The sequence below is a fragment of the Tinamus guttatus genome, unplaced genomic scaffold, assembly GCF_059628265.1.
Source record: "Tinamus guttatus ecotype Peru unplaced genomic scaffold, ASM5962826v1 Tinamus_guttatus_pri_ptg000503l, whole genome shotgun sequence".
Lineage (NCBI taxonomy): Eukaryota > Metazoa > Chordata > Aves > Tinamiformes > Tinamidae > Tinamus > Tinamus guttatus.
The window spans coordinates 6,701,750-6,719,452 of record NW_028289037.1 but is presented as its reverse complement, the minus strand read 5'-3'; the positions used below and the strand labels follow the sequence as shown (position 1 = coordinate 6,719,452).

The 17,703-nt window shown below is 37.0% G+C and overlaps 1 protein-coding gene across 1 annotated transcript in view; it reads right to left on the bottom strand.

The window, feature by feature from the left end:
* The window catches only part of LOC148592843 (histone deacetylase 9-like), a 127,578-nt gene that overhangs the window by 23,811 nt on the left and 86,064 nt on the right, over positions 1-17,703 (bottom strand). Inside the window, exon 9 of the mRNA XM_088533511.1 lies at positions 4,487-4,620. Coding sequence (XP_088389637.1) covers positions 4,487-4,620 — 134 coding nt within the window. The remainder of the gene's footprint in view (positions 1-4,486; positions 4,621-17,703) is intronic.

Here is a 17,703-nt window from a genome sequence, read left to right as displayed (position 1 = left end):
GACAGGTTCTAAAATTATGCATAGAAAATGCATAGGGATATTTTAAAGCAATTTATGTTCATCCTTCCTTTTTACCTGCCAGAAGGATTCCCATGTTTTCATATTGGATTTAATGGGGAATCCAACTGCTTAATCTCTTCTCACCTCTTGGGAAGATTTCCTTCAAAAGAGATAACCCAGGGTGCTCCTAATTAGCTTTACAAATGGCTAAAGAGTGTTTTCTCAAAGCAACATGTAGATTTTCTGCTTGTGCTTAGAAGTGTGACAAAAGCTGAGATCTCATTATTTTTGTTTTTAAGGTAAACTTTCTAAGTAATAATGTCACTACTTATATATAATTTTTTTTTCTCTCTCAACTTTACGCCTGCGATAGCCCCTACCCCTTCTTTTTCATGATATGGAAAGATTCAGTTGCCTAAACGCAGCACACTAAGCCATTTCAGTTAATATAGAATGTTCTGCCTGACCTCCAGGTGCCACTCGAGAAGCATGGGCTCTGTCAGTCCTACATTATATCTACTGGTCTTGTGCAGATATCTGGGATATCTTAGGGTATCTAAAAAGGCACTAGGCACCACTGTTCAGAGAACAGTATTGGGTGAATTATCAACTTAAGCACCCCAGAGAAAACCAGCAATTGTTATAATCCCATTTGTATTTAGGTAGAACTTCCAAATTATTGTTCAAATGTACTTCTGTAGAGAAGTTCAAAAGTATTCATCACATTCGTAGGGCTGATAGCTCATTTAAATCCTGAGCTCCAAGAAAAAGAAACCTTTTCAATGTCTTTTTTTGGTTAGTCTTCAAAGTCAGCAAATGCATGCAGGAATTTCCTGTGCCTTGCTTAAATTATTTAAAGAAGATCAATTTGATCTTGTATTCTTTTGCTAGTGGGTCCACTTGTATTTATTAAGAGAAGAGTAAAAAGTTATCTTGATAAGCAGATCACTTTTCTACAGGATACCTGTAATCAAAATCAAAATATGTCTATTTTGGATGTCAACTTGTTCTTCATCTTAGTATTCAGAGACAAATTAAGTAAAGAAAGCATTTCTCATTTGTAAATCTGATGTTACCTTCTACATATCAGATTGGCTCCTCATGAAAGTTGGAGGTTGCTGCTAGCTTTACAATTACTCTTTCTGTTCTGTGCTATTCTGATAATAAGAAGCAGTGAATTGCTGTTTTGACAGGGCTTGGCCAAGAACAACAATATAAAAGAAAAAGTTTTCAAAAAAGCCTGCAAAAGGTTTATGAATTCTAATCTTCAGCACTTGAATAAATACATATGACAAACTGCAGAGTTCTTTACAAAAGCCTTTCCCAACCTCTCTAATTTGAGCTCAATTATATGTGTAGTGTTTAGAAGCTCAAGTTCATCTTGCCAATGTTTTGAAACTAAGGTTGTACTACGTACCATTAACTGTAAAAGTGAAGGGCAAGTAATAAGTTATAATTAGCCTATTAATCACCTCTAAAGAAATGTATCCAGGGAAGAGTGCATCCTCAAATTACAATAACTGGTGATTTGAAGGAACCCTTTTTTCTTTTCTTTTTTTTTTTTCCCTCTCCTTGTCAGGAATAGTCTTGGAGTTTGCTGTGCAAGCTCATGAATATTATGCTACAATCAGGCAACGTATGCACTATGGGCCATGCGGTATAGACGGCCATAAATCCATGGATGTCAACAGACATGTGTGGATTTCAAACTGCTAACTAGGTATCAGACGTCCTCATTAGTGTCTGCTCCTCAGCGGCACCTTTACTTATTTTCTTAAGCAAACATCAGTTTCTCCTGCTAAAGTTAGTAATGGCATCCTCTCTGGAGTCTTTTTTTTTTTTCCTTAGGAGCCACAGAGCATATTTTCTCTCCTGCGCCAGCACACTTAATGCATGTCCTTTAAGACAAAGCAGTGAATAAGAGCCCTTGAGAATAATGCTTCCTGTACAAGAAGTTTCAAGTTATTAATGATCATGTTCTTTTTCAAGTGAATTATAAATGGCTGCATGCTTACTTTTGTCTTCATTCTCAGTTATTAAAAGTCTCTCCTGGAATTCACTTTGCTGTATTTTGCAAACAGGTAGATTAAAAACTAATATAATTTTCTGGGCTATACTCTATTAGAAGATGGAAGCATCACCAGTATATGCATCTTGTTCGTGTTTTTCACCTTAGGTATTTTTCTGAGATAATAGCCAGCGGCAGGAGACGTAGCAGTCAGGTGTGGTGTAGGGTTAAAACAAAACGAAGTCTTTTTCATAAATGGGTAGCACCACCAAATGGCCATAAACAGACAAAGGGAGACCAGCACCTCCACAGAGGAAAACCCAGGGCATCATTAGCATTATTTACCCAGTGAGAAAGGCTTTACAAAGGCTATCAGTGCCTCGAGAAACTACTGCATCCTGACAAGGAAGATAGAGGATGTGAATGACAGCGCCCAGGAACAGATGTCAGAGGACATACTAGAGGAATAGGGCATTCACTAAGATTTTCAAATGCCTCCAGCTAGGTTTCTTAATCCATATTTCAGCATCTAAATAAAGGGTCCAGCACTGATCTGGGCAGCCATTTTGAAAGTGCATGCATTCTTTGTGGGACCTGCCAAAGGTGACAGCAGATAAAATCCAACAAACTTTTTTTTTTGAACATTTCTATTTTTCTGTAGCATGCGAAAGATCTTCTGAATTATCTACTTGCCTTTATAAGAAAATATGAGGAGCTATTCGGCATTGCTTACTTGTCATCTAGAAACTCAGGTGTTACTTTTTCTAAGCCAGGTTCCCAATTTCTTGTGAACATCACAGCTAATTCTCAAAAGTGAGCATAACTTGCATAACTATGTTATATGCCTGTTGTAACCTAGGTTGACCTAGGCTGACATGGAATCCAAGAAAAAAAAATTGTTGAACAGAAATAAAAAAGTATGTATGGGCTTCTCTGCCTCCTTTACCCTTTTAATGATCTTAAGGATACATAAATTTTGTGTATTCTTAAAGATGGGGGAAAATTCTAAGGAAGGAAGGAAAAGTTCATGCCTAACATTGAAGATTCCAGTCTAGTTCTTCTTAGAAATGTCTGTGGCAGTTGAAGAATCAGTGAAACTGCTATTTACTAGACAAGTGAACTTATAAGCTCTACAGCTAAAGGGGAAAAACATTTCTGACAGATAGTGACATCTATTCATGTCCACTATTGACAGCAAATTTGAGGAAATGATATTTCTACTAAATCTATTATCACCTTGATTCTTTCAAATTGAGTTTGAGAACCTTAAGATTTCCCTAAGAAAAATTAACTAAATTAACAACAACAAAAAAAACTAAGAAAATACAATTCCATTCATTGTATGTATAATATATAAAAAAATGTGTGTAGTGTGTAAAAAATCTTCAGGTGATAGGCAATTTCCACTGGAAGATACAGTATGTCACATTAGTTTCATGGGCATGAAGTCCTGAACTTGAAGGGAACTAGGACAATACCTTGCAATTTATACATTTGATTGGAGAGATTATTTAGCTGTTGCCATTTCCACAGAGGGAGATGAAGGGAATATAATATCACATTATATACCAAGTTCTTACAGATTATGGCAAGAGAAATACGTGGCAAATTCAAATTTACCATTAAAAGATTTGTTCCTACATAACTGATTTTATGCATCTTCGGCAGATTTGTTATTATTATTATTATTACGACACTTACAGGAGAAAATACATTCCAATGGACAATAGAATCATTTTTCACTATTATGAATACTTGTGTTCTGTTTTTGGAACATACGTAAGATACTCATGCTTACTGGGTATGCTGATCCATTTTCAAAAGCTTTTTAATAGCATATTCAGTGTTTGATAACTCTTAGAAAGGCAATTTAAATTACATATAGACCAACCTGAATCTTCATTTTTATATTAAAAAAGTGGGTTTTTAGATGTCTCAAACACATTCTTATTACTATTCTTTAATTTCAAAAGTGTCTGAAATGTGTTCTTCCAGATGGCATCTGAAGAAAACATCAAAACACTATAAAAATGTTCAATATTCAGGAATTCAGTATTCAGTAATGTTCTCTAATATTAACAGGTGCCTTGCAAAAGTTTTTTTTTTTTTTTTTTTTACCTTGCTGGTTAGCTGAAAGCCTGGTCCTGATAGATTTTATGCACATCAACAATGACCTGATGTCAAGTCTGGTATTCAGCCTAACATCACCAAAGGCAATTTTAAGGCATTAACTCTTACTCAGAACCAGGAATAATTTAGGAAAACACTAAATGTTTCATATAATCATCCTATTTATCTAAAGCAAAATAGGTTTTGAGTTCCTTCTGAAGTCTGCTCATTCCTAAGACGCATACAAATGGCATGGTTTCTATACCCAACAAGTAAGGTCTACTGCTATTGTTTAATAAGAGAAAATCAAAGCTAGGAGTTTCAGTAAACACAGATCTTTCTCTCCGCCTTCTATGGTTTGTGTTTTACCTCATTTCCTAAAAGGGCGTTTATGCAGGCTTCAGATGCATCACAGATGGCAGTAAGGTCATGTCCTCCTTCCAGTGCCAACACGACACGGCCATCCGCTAGCTCCAGCAATTGCTTCGTTAGGTGACCAAAACCTAGTATTCAAATACAATAGTTCAAATAATTAAAGCAGAACAAATATTATACGGATGTTTCACATCTCCTGTGAGAATGTATAAAACTCTAGGATATTGCACAGAGAGCGCGGGATTTACTCCAGTATCCTCTTTCCAAGTGTGGCCCACACTTTGGGGCTAGGTATGTGGAATTTTGTATGAAGTAGAATGTCCTGCTAATTAGCTCCTGCTAATCCCTAATAGTTGGAGATTAGTTGAAATATTAGTTTGTTTCTCTCACTGCCATTAGACATTATCATCCTGGACTCTCTTACTACTTGCACATCAGTAGCAAACACCCATGATATTTAGACACGACCATTAATTATCATATCATCATGCATTAATTATCATATCATCAATATGAGAAATTTAAAATATATTAGAATTTTAAAATATATAGATTTTTTCATTTTCCATTAAGTTTTTATGCAGAGGTTGCTTCTTCCACTGTATTTGGGGTTTGAGTCTTAATACACAACAATGGAGTGAAACACACTGGAAATGTTACATCTTAGCTCCATTCTGAAGTGTTTTTAATGAATCACTGGATTGGTAATTCTGATTCATGGTTTTGACAAAGGCTGAAACTGCCTAGAATTTCCCAGAAAACTCTATCATGACCCCTTGATATTGATGCAAAGTGTTCTAAGATATTCACTATCACAGACGAAAATGGTGGTCCTTCACTTTCTGTGGTGATATTTAAAGATATCGATACTGCCATAATAATTACATTTGTGTTCAAGTAAAATTGATTTATTTCTGTTTTAATGACATGACAAACTATATGAAAAAAATATTTAGTGATAAGAAATATTTTATATTTTGTGGTGGTTTCCTAGGATTGATTTTTTTTTTCGATTTAAGTGAGTAATAGCAAATGAAGCTTTGAAGCTGTTGAAGTTAAATACCCATGCTTTTGTTCTTAATTTTCCTGTTTGTTCTGTTCTAGTTGCTCTGTTGTTGGTCATCACTACAAAGACTTAAAAAGTATCTAGACGACACCAACTAAAGCTCAGGCTCTATAAAGAGAGGAGATTCTTTTTGTTTTGTTTTGTTTTGTCGTGTTCCAATGAAGACGGTTGCCAGAAATTAAAAATTTTAAAAATTACACACATATTTTCTATAGAAACTTTCCCAGTCATAAATGTAAGCCCTGACCCTCCAAAAAGCAAACACACAATTATTCCCATTTACCTGATAGAACTTTGTTGAGCATGTACCTAACTGTTTTTAGAACAGAGACCTTAATGATACTTTTTTTTAACTGCTCTGAAAAAAGAAATTCTACTTGCCACTTAATCTATGGATGATCAGAGAACACTTGTGGCAAAATATTATTTCCGTATGCCATTCCACAATCTTCTGCACCATGTAAGAACTGCAGTTTTGATTCTAGCAAACTACACTGTGGTTCAGATTACATACAGGGTTGAAAAACAAATAAAATCTTAAATCTCTCACTTACGTGCAACCTTTCCTCATGAACCTCTCTACAAAAGACCAAATTTAGACAGGATAATAAAAGCGAAGGAAGGAGTGGAATGAGGATAACCTTTGATCTTTAGCCAATTTCTACTTTCTTTTACCTACAGGATTTATTTCTGTCTATATGTTACACATGTGATCTTCAGATCCATGAGAAGAGAGTGCCAGCAGCACAGAGTGAGTCGTGCATACAGATTTTAAAGGAAATGAAGAAGAATGAATAGGCACAGACTTCCCACATCCACAACTCCACAACTCTCCCTTCAGGTCTGTGAGAAGCCCAGCAGCACTTTTAAGACACCGTCATCCCTCACATTAAACAGCTTCTATTAAGAGGGGAAAGGTCTGCAGTATTTCCCCTACACATTTTGAAAATATGCTGTTGTAGCTACATTTTAATTTGGGGGGTATGTGTGGCAACTTAAAGACTCTCTCAATGCCTTTTTTCTTCTTTTGAACAACTATACACAATATATCTGACAGACATCACTTTAATGTTAGATTGCATGCTTGCTTTCCTAATGGGATTCCTAGCATCAGTGTTACAATAATCATTCCCGGCTGATCCAGGCACCATGCAAGCAGCCACACAGAAAGCATCTTTTCCAGCATAGATCCCAGTAATGAGACAAAGTGTTGCCAAAGCAAAACAACATGATGCCATCTTTTTTTTTTTTCAGTGTAATTACCCAGAGAAAGTAAAGGTGACTTGCTAGAAGGGGAGGAAATTGCTTTAGCCAACAGAACCAGTGTTGCCTATGACTGAATGAGTTATGGAAATTCTTAACAAAGAAACTTGGATCCCATGCCACTGAAGCAACCTAAGAAAGATATTAGTCTCCTCCAGGAAATCCCCTGGAGTGTAGAAGTAACAAAATGGGAAGAAAGGAATCCCATTCAAGTAATGGTTTTAAGATGAGTTATAGTCCATGCCAAATAATTAAGAAAAACAAGAAGAAAATAGTAACAAGCATCATGAAAAGAAACAGTCATCTCTCCTGATATAGCAAGACCTGATGCCCTTGGCCAACTCTAATGTGAGAAAGTAGTTGGACAAGCATTTTGAATCCTCTTTCTTCCAACTTACATGAATCTTCAGATTTCAGCAGCACTTTTTGGCCCTTCTGCTGTGACAGACAGCAAAGGTGCCAGCTGTGATGCTGGCTTTAAAGATCATTTCAGTTTGGATTTACAATATTCTGAAACTGTATGCTTTTTTTCTGTGGTGTGTATGATTTATAGATTAATGACATTTTATAAAAACAGAAAAAGTTCAAGTATAAAAGAAAAGCCATGCTAAAACATCAGTGCTTGATTTTCAGTCCAGCCTTAAACTGACATTCCCTTTTTTGAGGCTGTAATTTATTGGTGCAAATGCCTTCAGTGCATTTATGATCTGAGTCCCTAACTCAGTAAGAGACACCTATTCCTCAGGTCTTGAAGCAGCCCAAGTAGTATACACAACTATTTGTGTCCAAGAGGATGGATACAAAAGCCACATGCCTTTTTTAAAAAAATGAAATAGCATTTTAAAATTCAACTATTCAAATCAATAGTTGAAAAAAAAAGATTAAATACTCTGGGGTATTTATCAAATGTTATTGTAAATGTGCTGTCTCAGTGAATTTGTATTTCAGAGAGGCAGCAAGATTTTTTAAAAATAAGCTCATATTGTGTGCCAGGAAACTGTGAGCATGGTTTTGTGCCAATAATTTTTTTTCAGACATAATTTTAGTAATTTAAATGTTAAAAGTACCTGTTTCCTTCACAGATCCAGTATTTAGACATCCAGGGTGGAATTTGCAAAAACACTTAATATTGGCTTGCTATGATCCTAGTGAAGAATGATAAATGTTCAATTTACACAAGGAATAGCACTAAAATTCTACTAAATAGTTTTGAAAATCATACTTGCTAATGGCTTCACATTCTGTTGATGAAAAACAGTGGGTACACAACCGTGCCTTTAAGAGAAAAGGAAGACCAGATTATAACTGAAACGGTTATAAGACCCTGTTCAAACCTGAAAAGCGGAAAATGCAGTAAACTCTCTTTGAAAACCTATAGCTGGGTATAGTGTATACAAAAGAACAAAAAGCACAAATAGCAAAAGACTATTTAAAAATATTTCTACTTTCTAAGTGCTAAAAAAAAATGCAGCAAATTTACTGTAGCATTTACAGTACTGAATATTTTCTTTCTGATGTGCTATTTACCAACCCAAAACAATTTTCCAAGAGCAAGATTTCTAAAAATTGCTGTCCGTTTTCCATCTGAGCTCCAGGATGCAAGTAGTTGTGACAGAAGGTAACATTCAAATCTGAGTTACAAACTGCAACTCAACCATTTAAGTAACATATTGCATACAAACAATACACAAACAGTCATATAAACCTGGAGTAGCATAACAACTATTTTGTTCTAGCTTGCAAATTATAAATCTTATTTTCCAGTGTACAATCTGGACTCCTGTGTTATTTTGATATTGTTATATATTGAAGAAAGACACAGTAAGGAATGTATTATCTGGTGACTTTTGAAGTGAAAATGTAAACATTTAAAAGGAAAACATTTAACACATTCTTTATTTATACTCTTTTCCCTCCTCCAATGTTTTTTGCAGAGCATCTACAACATTCAGCTTTATATTAGGGAATATTTTATTGTGGGAAGGCAGAAATAGAGAAAAATAATACTATGCTATATTAACACTTTATTTTACTAATAAGCAAGCTGCCAGATTACTATTAAAGGTTTGAATTATCATCTACTCAAAACTATTATGAAAGGTAAATTGAATTAGCATCTACTCAAATAAGTCATCTTTTAGTGGATTGTTTGATGCTCCCAATAAAGTACCAAGAGCCTCAATTTTTCTTGCTTTTATCAGACAACCTCCATGTGTGCTCCTTTTCATTCTGCCAAACATCACAGTTAAAAACAAGAAAAAATATTCAAGCCTCTTAAAAAGAGAGCACCAAGTCATTCCAATTTTCTGTTTTTCTCCCTGGGGTAGCCTTACTCTGACAACCTGAAATAGAGAGCAGTAAATAGAAAACAGGTAAAAATTGTTTGCACTCTGTCAGTTCTCCAGTGGACTCCTTGCACAATTTTATCTTGTACTCTGGCTGGATGAGCTAAAGCTAATGTTTCAGTTTGTGCATACAGCTTCTCACTTTGAGAAGGAAACATATGAGAATTAAGATTATTTGTAAATGTTTTTCTCTCATCCTTTCCTCAGTAGACAAGGGAAAGAACCATACGGGAGGGGAACACTTCAAACAAATCTTGCAGCACTGATGGTCTGTGTATACCATAGTATACACATTATAATATAAAGTATCGAACCCCAGTTTGTGGGGACTAAACCTTCCACAGGAGAAGACCGTCCCCTTTCCTCTCCATCACTGCACATAAGAGGAGCAGATGTCTCCTGTACGGTCGCTCTTTGGGCCAGGGAAGGCTTAGCAGAGGCATTTCGCACAGGGGGGATAGAAGAACAGGGACAAGTCACCACCTGAAAGGATGGAGAAAGCCTCAGTGAGGCTCCTGCTGCAACAGGGCCCCAGTAGCTCTTCCAGTTCGAGTGTCTTAAAAGCTACAATCTGACCCAAAATTACAGGCAGGGCTCTCTTGAGCTCCTCTGGCTATTCAGAGCAGTTTGAGAGGAATACACCCAAAATACAAAAACTCCACAGTCTCTGTCCTGGACCTCCAAGCATGTATTTAACTACTATTTACCATTTAATCATGTCATTACTCTCTAATTTTCTTGAGAATGTGTTTTCCTCTCATTAAAACTGTTGCAGTGATCACTGCCAAAAGTCTACCCACCAGTGTTCTGCTCTCCTTCCCTGTGGTTCCTTCGTGACTATTTGATTAATTTTCATTGATATTCTTCCAACAATAGCATCTAAAATTAACTGGGTCAGTTTTTACATAACTTCCTGAGTCATCAGGCTATGTGTCCTAAATAAATATGTCCATACAGGAGTCAAATGATAATTTACCCTTCCAGCACTGGCTGAAGCCAGAACTTTTTGCAAAGCTTGTGTTCTATGATAAGAAAACATGTTATATTCTCAGGTCTTAATTCAACACCTTTTAGTCAGTCTATACTTCATTTGGATTAAGTTAAAGGTTTGACTTAGTTGGCAAGATCTGGCCCTGAGTGAGGGGGAAGGGGAGATTTCGATGCCAAATACGTTCTTATGAAAAACGTTTTCCAAACAGCAGAAGTTATGAATGTTAGCATTAAGGTACCTGAATTTAAAAGGAAAATATCTAGCCTCCAGGCATTAGCTGCTGATTTCTTGCCTTTAATACCATAGAAGGAAGCTCAGTAACACTTTAAATTACATGTCTCAAGCAGGCATTTAATTTAGATTAAATTAGACAGTAATTGTACGTTAAATAAATACCAATGGCTTCAGAAACACATTTTTTATGGATTAACAATTTATGTAATAGATGTTTTTATTGCATGCCTGTTAGTCCTACAGTAAAAAGTTTTTCATAATTAGCTGTTCTTTAGCTGCTACACTGAACGTAACTTTTTAAATCTCTAGAAGTACACGTACCCAGGGATACACAGGATGCCTTCCTGAAAGAGAAACAAGGCAAACCTGTCTCATCCAATATGTCCTGGGAGCAGACAGCAGATAGAGGGGGAGAGACCATCTTGCCAGTGCTCAAAAGGGTGGTCAGGACACCTTCAACTTTTGAAAGATGTTGGTAAGTGGATCCCATCACTGATTGCATTTGTATAGCTCTCCGGGAAAGAGAAACTTGCAGAGCTCCATCACCTAATGACAATACTGACCAAGATAATCATCAGAGAAAACACATGAAGGAGGAAGCTTCCCCCAAACTGGGGAAGCTCACTAATTTTATAAAAGGGATTTCTTTTGTATCTTATGTTATCAGATAATAGAGATTTTGCATAATCCGGAAAAGGTAATGGCAGCGCACAACACAAGGATTATGCGCTTAGAGCTTGTTATAATGCTCTCTCATGGACCCAGGAGGAAAAAGTCTACCACAGATTTCAGCTGAAATCTGAATCTTTGGATGTTGCCAGAGCTGGTAATGGTTTTGCCTAGACATTTTTAGTTCTGTTCTTGCTATCTATACACTCCATGCCTTTCTTCTCATTTTCTTCACATCTCTTCCACGCCACACCAAGCTCAAGTAATAACATCTCCACTGTCCTGTTTCCCCTCACTTTTTTTTTCTTTTTTTTTTTCCATTTTGCTTCCTATTCAGCAAATCTTCTACACAGTAAATTGGAAGAGAGTGCAAGATTATCCATCCCACAGATTTTTTTGGGAACACGTAGTCATTCAGTATCAGAAGGAAGAGAGAGGGAAAAGGTAGAACTGCAGATAATTTGGTGGTATGTCAGAAACTCAGATTCAGATCTCTTTTCTAAATGAGGTGGGTTTTTTGGTTTGTTTGTTTTGCTTTGCTTTTCCCTGGAGGGGGCATTCCCTATGATTGGCGGGGGGGGAGTTATTTTGAGAAGAGATTAAGGAATCCCTCAAGAGGGGTTTTGTGGAGGTACCTTAATCACCTTGATACACATCAGCTTAAAACCCTTCACACATACCGTGAAATCTGCCAAACTGATTGATGCAATTTGTAGCACTGATATCATGACAGCTTCTTCCAAATCTGATCAGGTTCTCTGATTTAAAACTACATACAATGCATGTATGCATCTGTTGTTACAATTTAAAGATGATTACATCTCCAAATCTAAGTCCAGACTCAATAAAAGGTTGGCTAGAAAACAAGACATTTGATTAAAAATATTCAAAATATGAAGAATTTGTTTCTAATCCACATTGGAATGAAAATCAGATACTAATATTTACTATCCAATTAAATCAGACACCTTGATTAAAGTTTGCAAAAAGTTATTATAATGCGACCGCCTATAAAATCAATTTGACATATTTTGAATACACAAGAGTTTTTGCTGTTATAAACCCACTTAGCTGAAATGTGGGCAGTGAGTTATGACTGAAAACAATCTGATGGGAAGATCTAGTTTTATGTTTTTTAACTGATGAAAAGCCAAGTAAGTTAATTTGAATCAACCCAAAAGACTAACACAAGAGGATATGATTTAAAGCCCGTGACTCCAAGGCTGAGAACTAACTGCCATTTTCTGAAGATGGTCTACAAAATTCTGCCAAGAAAAGCAGCATGGACTGAATGATCTTTCCAACATATACACTTTCCTGGAGTCTTGAATTGAGGCTCTCACTTTTTCATTTACTAGCCCTGTCACAGCAACAAATCACACTAAATTAAGGGTTAGTGTCTTAGTCAGTGATAATCAGCATATACCATTATCTAGAGAGCTGGCCTCCTGATGTGCCTCATTCATCATCCTAAGTCTAGGGACACAGGCACAGTGGGCATGTTAGGGATGGATTCTTGTAGGTGGCTAGAATTGAGGTAAATATTCAATTTCCTAATCAATTTAGTGTCAAGTCCCCTAGTGAACTCAGAACCAGAGGCCTAGCACCACTCAGGATTTGGGTCATGTTGTTTAACAAGCATCATTTTATATCAGGAGGGAATAAGGCAGTGCATTTCTAAAGGATTATAGTACATCTCAAATAGTTGCTCATATTCCCCCTGGCCTTGTGCCTGCTAACCCCACCTGACACATAATATAATCACCCAGAAATGCACTGCCTGTCACCACTTATGGAAAAGGTAATGTGTAAAACTCACTAAAGGAAATGATATTGAAACTAGGTTTGGGTCTGACTCCTTACAGCCTCCTGATTAATTGCAATTTCCAAGTAAAATACATTGAGCAACTTTCTATTATGCTGTTCTGTTACAAAAAATGCATAAGAATAAAGGATGTGATTCAGCCCATACAACAGGCCCTTTGTGCCTCTTCATACTACTAACAGGACACACGGATGCTTGATAAGGTGGGTAAAACCCCACAAAGCAAAACAAAACAAAGTGTGGCTATCATTTGAATGACATATTTGGCTCTACACAACCTCCTTCCCAGGTGGGGAAGTCTTGTCAGAAGCTTGTCGCACATGTTGTTATACAGCAGACCTTTGAGATCCTTAAGCTGCTGGGAGCACAGAAAAGGTGGCACGAGCTACACGGGTCTTAAATGAAGGCGTGTGTGACATCACTTTACTCTGAATCACTGTCCAGTGAACATATTCGAAAATATTTTTACTTCCTGTTTCCCCAAATGAAATTTATGTCTTATCCCATGTCAGATTGTTACAACTTAAGGATAACAATCTTTTTTTTTTTTTTTTTTTTTTTTTTTTTTTTAAATTCTGTAGACATTAGGGCCAGGTCCAGACAGCTCCCCGTATGAAAGAGGCTGTAATCTGGAACAAGGTTAATTGGGTCAGGAGTGGCCTTTTAGTTACCCCACAACCTTCTCCTTGAATGCATGTTTAAGAATAAAATCTCTGCTTAGAATACCCCTTCCCCATCTTCTCAATCCGAAATACTAATTTCTCAGAATAATCAGTCCATTCTGTGAGATCCTGCAGCCAAATGGTGCTCCGTTAACTACCACTTGAGAACGGATGCTCCAAAAACTCTCCTGGAATTCTTCAGCCAGTGAGTTTCCATCTTTTCAAACAGTGAAATAAGAATGCAATTGCAGCCTTGCAAGGCCCGAGTGAAAAATGCTTTCAGACAGCTGGGTAGATATACAGTACTACTTTCTGGATTTTCTCAGAGCAAGGAGCAGAGTCATTCAGGAACGACCTGGTTTTTAGGATCTGTAGGTAATTAAATGGTCACTCTCTCCCCTGTCACCACAGCATGAAAGCAGTATCAAAGACAGCTGGCAGACCTAAAATAGCCAGTAATCTCCATCCAGCAATAGAAACATCAGGACAAACAATGAAATTTCTGTGCTACACTCAGGCCTACACCCAGCTAAGCAGTGTCAAGGTAACTTGAGGACTCCAGATGTTGTTGCAGCTGCATTACCACAGCCATCTTAGTCACTCTCCCTAAAAGTGGGAAGTTCAAAATCAAGCAAAAATCAGTCAGTCATTCTGTGAGGATACTGTTTCTTGAGCAACATCAGCAATTCCTTTTTCAAGCAAAAGCAATATATTGGCCTTTCTAAATGGAGATACTGAAAATCAACTACTAGAATAGCTACCGTTTCTCCCTGCAGAGTTTTAACAACTGAAAGTAAAAGAACCTGCTGTCAGAGCAAAGCTCAAAGCTCCCTAGTGGCTTCAGAAACTTAACAAACAGCATAGACTGTGCTACAACATCAGGATTGCATTTGTTCTTTCTTCTGATGAAGCTGAAGAGCCACAGCAGCTGAAAGCTTGGACAAAAATTATGCAAACATAATAGTAAATTCACTTATAAACCTTTGACAACAAAGGCTTTTAACTGTCTCATTGCAGATAAACAGAACAGCTCAACAGGAAATGTATTAAATTCAGAACAGCTCCAAGTATCATAACATGTGGTCACCCCCACTGAAAAGAAGGCATTTCTCAGCCATTCTCAGTTTGGGGGCAAAAACACTGGTTTCAGTGATCTCTATTTCAAAAGAAACTTTCACGAACCCAAATTCTAGGATCCTCCCACTGTTCTTATTTAAATTTTAGAACTGGCTACTCTGACAGAGTAATTAATCAATTAAATGATTACACAACGGGGGGGGAAAAAAAAAGGGAGAAAGAAAATGCAAGGTGAGTCATGGGAGAACTTGGAAAAGCTTAAGTGTGTGTTGGTTCAATGAATAAGATTTTATTATTAAACAGGACAAGTAAGTGCGTGTTTTTGAGTAAAAGACAGTAAGGGAAATTATGGGATGCCTGAGTGTCTGAGTAAATGAACAAGAACAAAATGAATGTGAATATGAATCCTGGGAGTGTCAAGAAATTAGATTTTCCTGTGAGCATCATGGTGGTTAGAAAGTAAAGGGAACAGAGAAGACATCCTCTTGTTTCTGCAAGTAAATCTAGAACATCTCTTAATTTCCTCTGGCCGTATATTCTCACGTCCTTTTCCATGGATGATCTGCGAGAAGTTTCTACAGCTATATTAACACAGAATGCACGTTTGTCTGCAGTGAGCTCTGCATGCATCAATGAATGCCTACCAACTCAGCCAAGGTCTAAACAGCGAAATTCAATTAACTGAATTGAAAACACTGTGTGTTTGGTGTGACAGGTCTGTATGTGTAGGCAGAAGTGTTAGTGGCAACAGTCATAAGGCAATATTTAAATAGGCAGGTATCTGATAACATACTGTTCTCTTGTGAGTAATCACATCATATACTATTTATTCAGACATGCCACGACACTATCACAGAGACAGAAACAAAATCTCAAGTAGATCCATAGCTACAATGACTTTATGCCCCTGGAACTGTGGGCAAAATCTGGCAAAGTAAATGCAAATATGCCTGTTCTTTAGTCGCAATAAAATAAGTTTAGAAATTATGAATGAAATCCACTTTAAAGTCCAAATGCACGTTTGGAGACCTGTAGCAGTTGCTATTTCTAAGCTTTAAGTTACTTCTGTGTCTTCCCATACTACACTTTATTTTAACGGGTCATCATAAATAAACTCAGGCTACTTTTCTATATGTTAGTCTTTACAGGAAGCAGAAAGCACGGCTTCCACCTCCCTCACATGGCACGCGTGACTCCATCTGAGGTGGCTTCCAACAGCAGCCAGCTCCAACACACACATAGCCTAACCTGGAACAGCTCACAGTTCCTGGAAGGAACAATTACCAGCAAAAAACATTTGCTTTCTTTTCCTCTTTCACCTACTGAGAACTCAGATAGTAAAATCAACTGTATTTCTTACAATATTTGCAAAGCCCTCAGGTATGAGTAAAGAACATGACTGAGCACACGGGTAAAGAACAGATTTCCAAATTAAAGATGACTTCTAGTGATGGTTGCTATTAATAATACACATTTATTTAATGGTAAAATCTGTACAGTTTAAAGCAAAAACTATATGTTGCCTTATTTAAAAGGTGTGAGATTCAACAAGCTGTGCAAGCAGCAGGGCTGATACATGTGTGAGTGAGCAGATGTGGCAGCAAGCAGCCAGGAATGTAAAAAAAAGCCATGTTTTTTTGCCTATATCATGCTCTTTTCAGTTGCCCAAAAAAATGGCAAGAATAGTGTGGTCCCCTAAGACCAGGGGCACATGTTTTCACTTTTTGCACATGCTGTACTGAGCCTTCCTAGGTCCTCATTGTGTCTGGAAATGCTCAAGAGAAATTTGGCTCAATTTGACTATTATCAATTCTATTGGACTACTATACAGTGCATGTAATTTAATATTTGGATTAGAGCTCTGCCTGAGTTTCTGCTGTGGCTCTTTGTGATAAATTGAAATGCATAATTGACAGAAAATTACCTTTGGATTGCTAGTTGATTTTACTATAGGGCAATTAGAAAAAAATACATTTTTATTTAATCCAAAATTATGATTGAAGATACAAGAAATGCAGAGTGAGCTCCACAGTGCTATTTTTATATAAACTCTTTTAAGAATGGAGCTTGTGATGTTTAAGCTTGCATTTCATTATTGAAAAGAGGATAAGGGGAAAAAAAAGAACAGAGAATAAATGCAGTAGAACATTTATTTTTTAAGATTGTTAGGCAAACACTGTGAAGTGCTGGTTTATGGCTGCAATTTTAAACTTGTCCTCTCTATATGAGGAAAGCAAAGGCCCAGAATAGTAGACGTTCATGTAAATAACAATTCTATCATAAAAAATATGCAAAAAGAGCCTGAATAAAGGTTGTGCAAGCAAACATAAATCTCTCTTGGCCTAACTTCACAACAATTGACCTTACAACCCAAATAATGTTCCTTTGTGCATAGCTTTTATATGCAATTTCTAGATTTACTATTTCAAAGAAAGTGTGTGTAAACAATTTCAGCTGAGCTTAAACTGAACAACCCATTCATCCTACAGCTGGATGAAAGTTTGCGCCAAACTGGTAAACTTGCTTTGGAAACAGTCTCTATTGACGCTACTTTCAGATCCAGATTCAAACTTTATTCCTTTATTTTCATATGATATCTTAATCAGGAACGAAATGAGGAAAAGATAAAATACTGATAGGACTAGAGGAAATGGCCGGAAACTGAAACATCAAAAGTTCCACAGGAACTTAAGGAAAAATTTCTTAACAGTGAGTGTGACAGAGCACTGGAACAGGCTGCCCAGAGAGGTTGTGGAGTCTCCTTCTCTGGAGATCTTCAAAACCCACTTGGATGCCACCCTGTGCCACGTGCTCTAGGTGACCCTGCGGGTGCAGGGGGGTTGGACTAGATGATCTCTAGAGGTCCCTTCCAACCCTAAGCATTCCATGATTCTATAATAATAATAAAAAAGGCAGTTCACTGGAGAACAGACAATATAACCAGAAAAGGCGATGACACTTTGCCAGCCTGAGCATATTCTCTTGTAAGTCATCAAGAGACTGCGACAAATAAAGTTTTTGACCCTAGAAAAAGGTGGAAGAGACAACACAGGCAACACAAATAAAATCGCTGCTACTC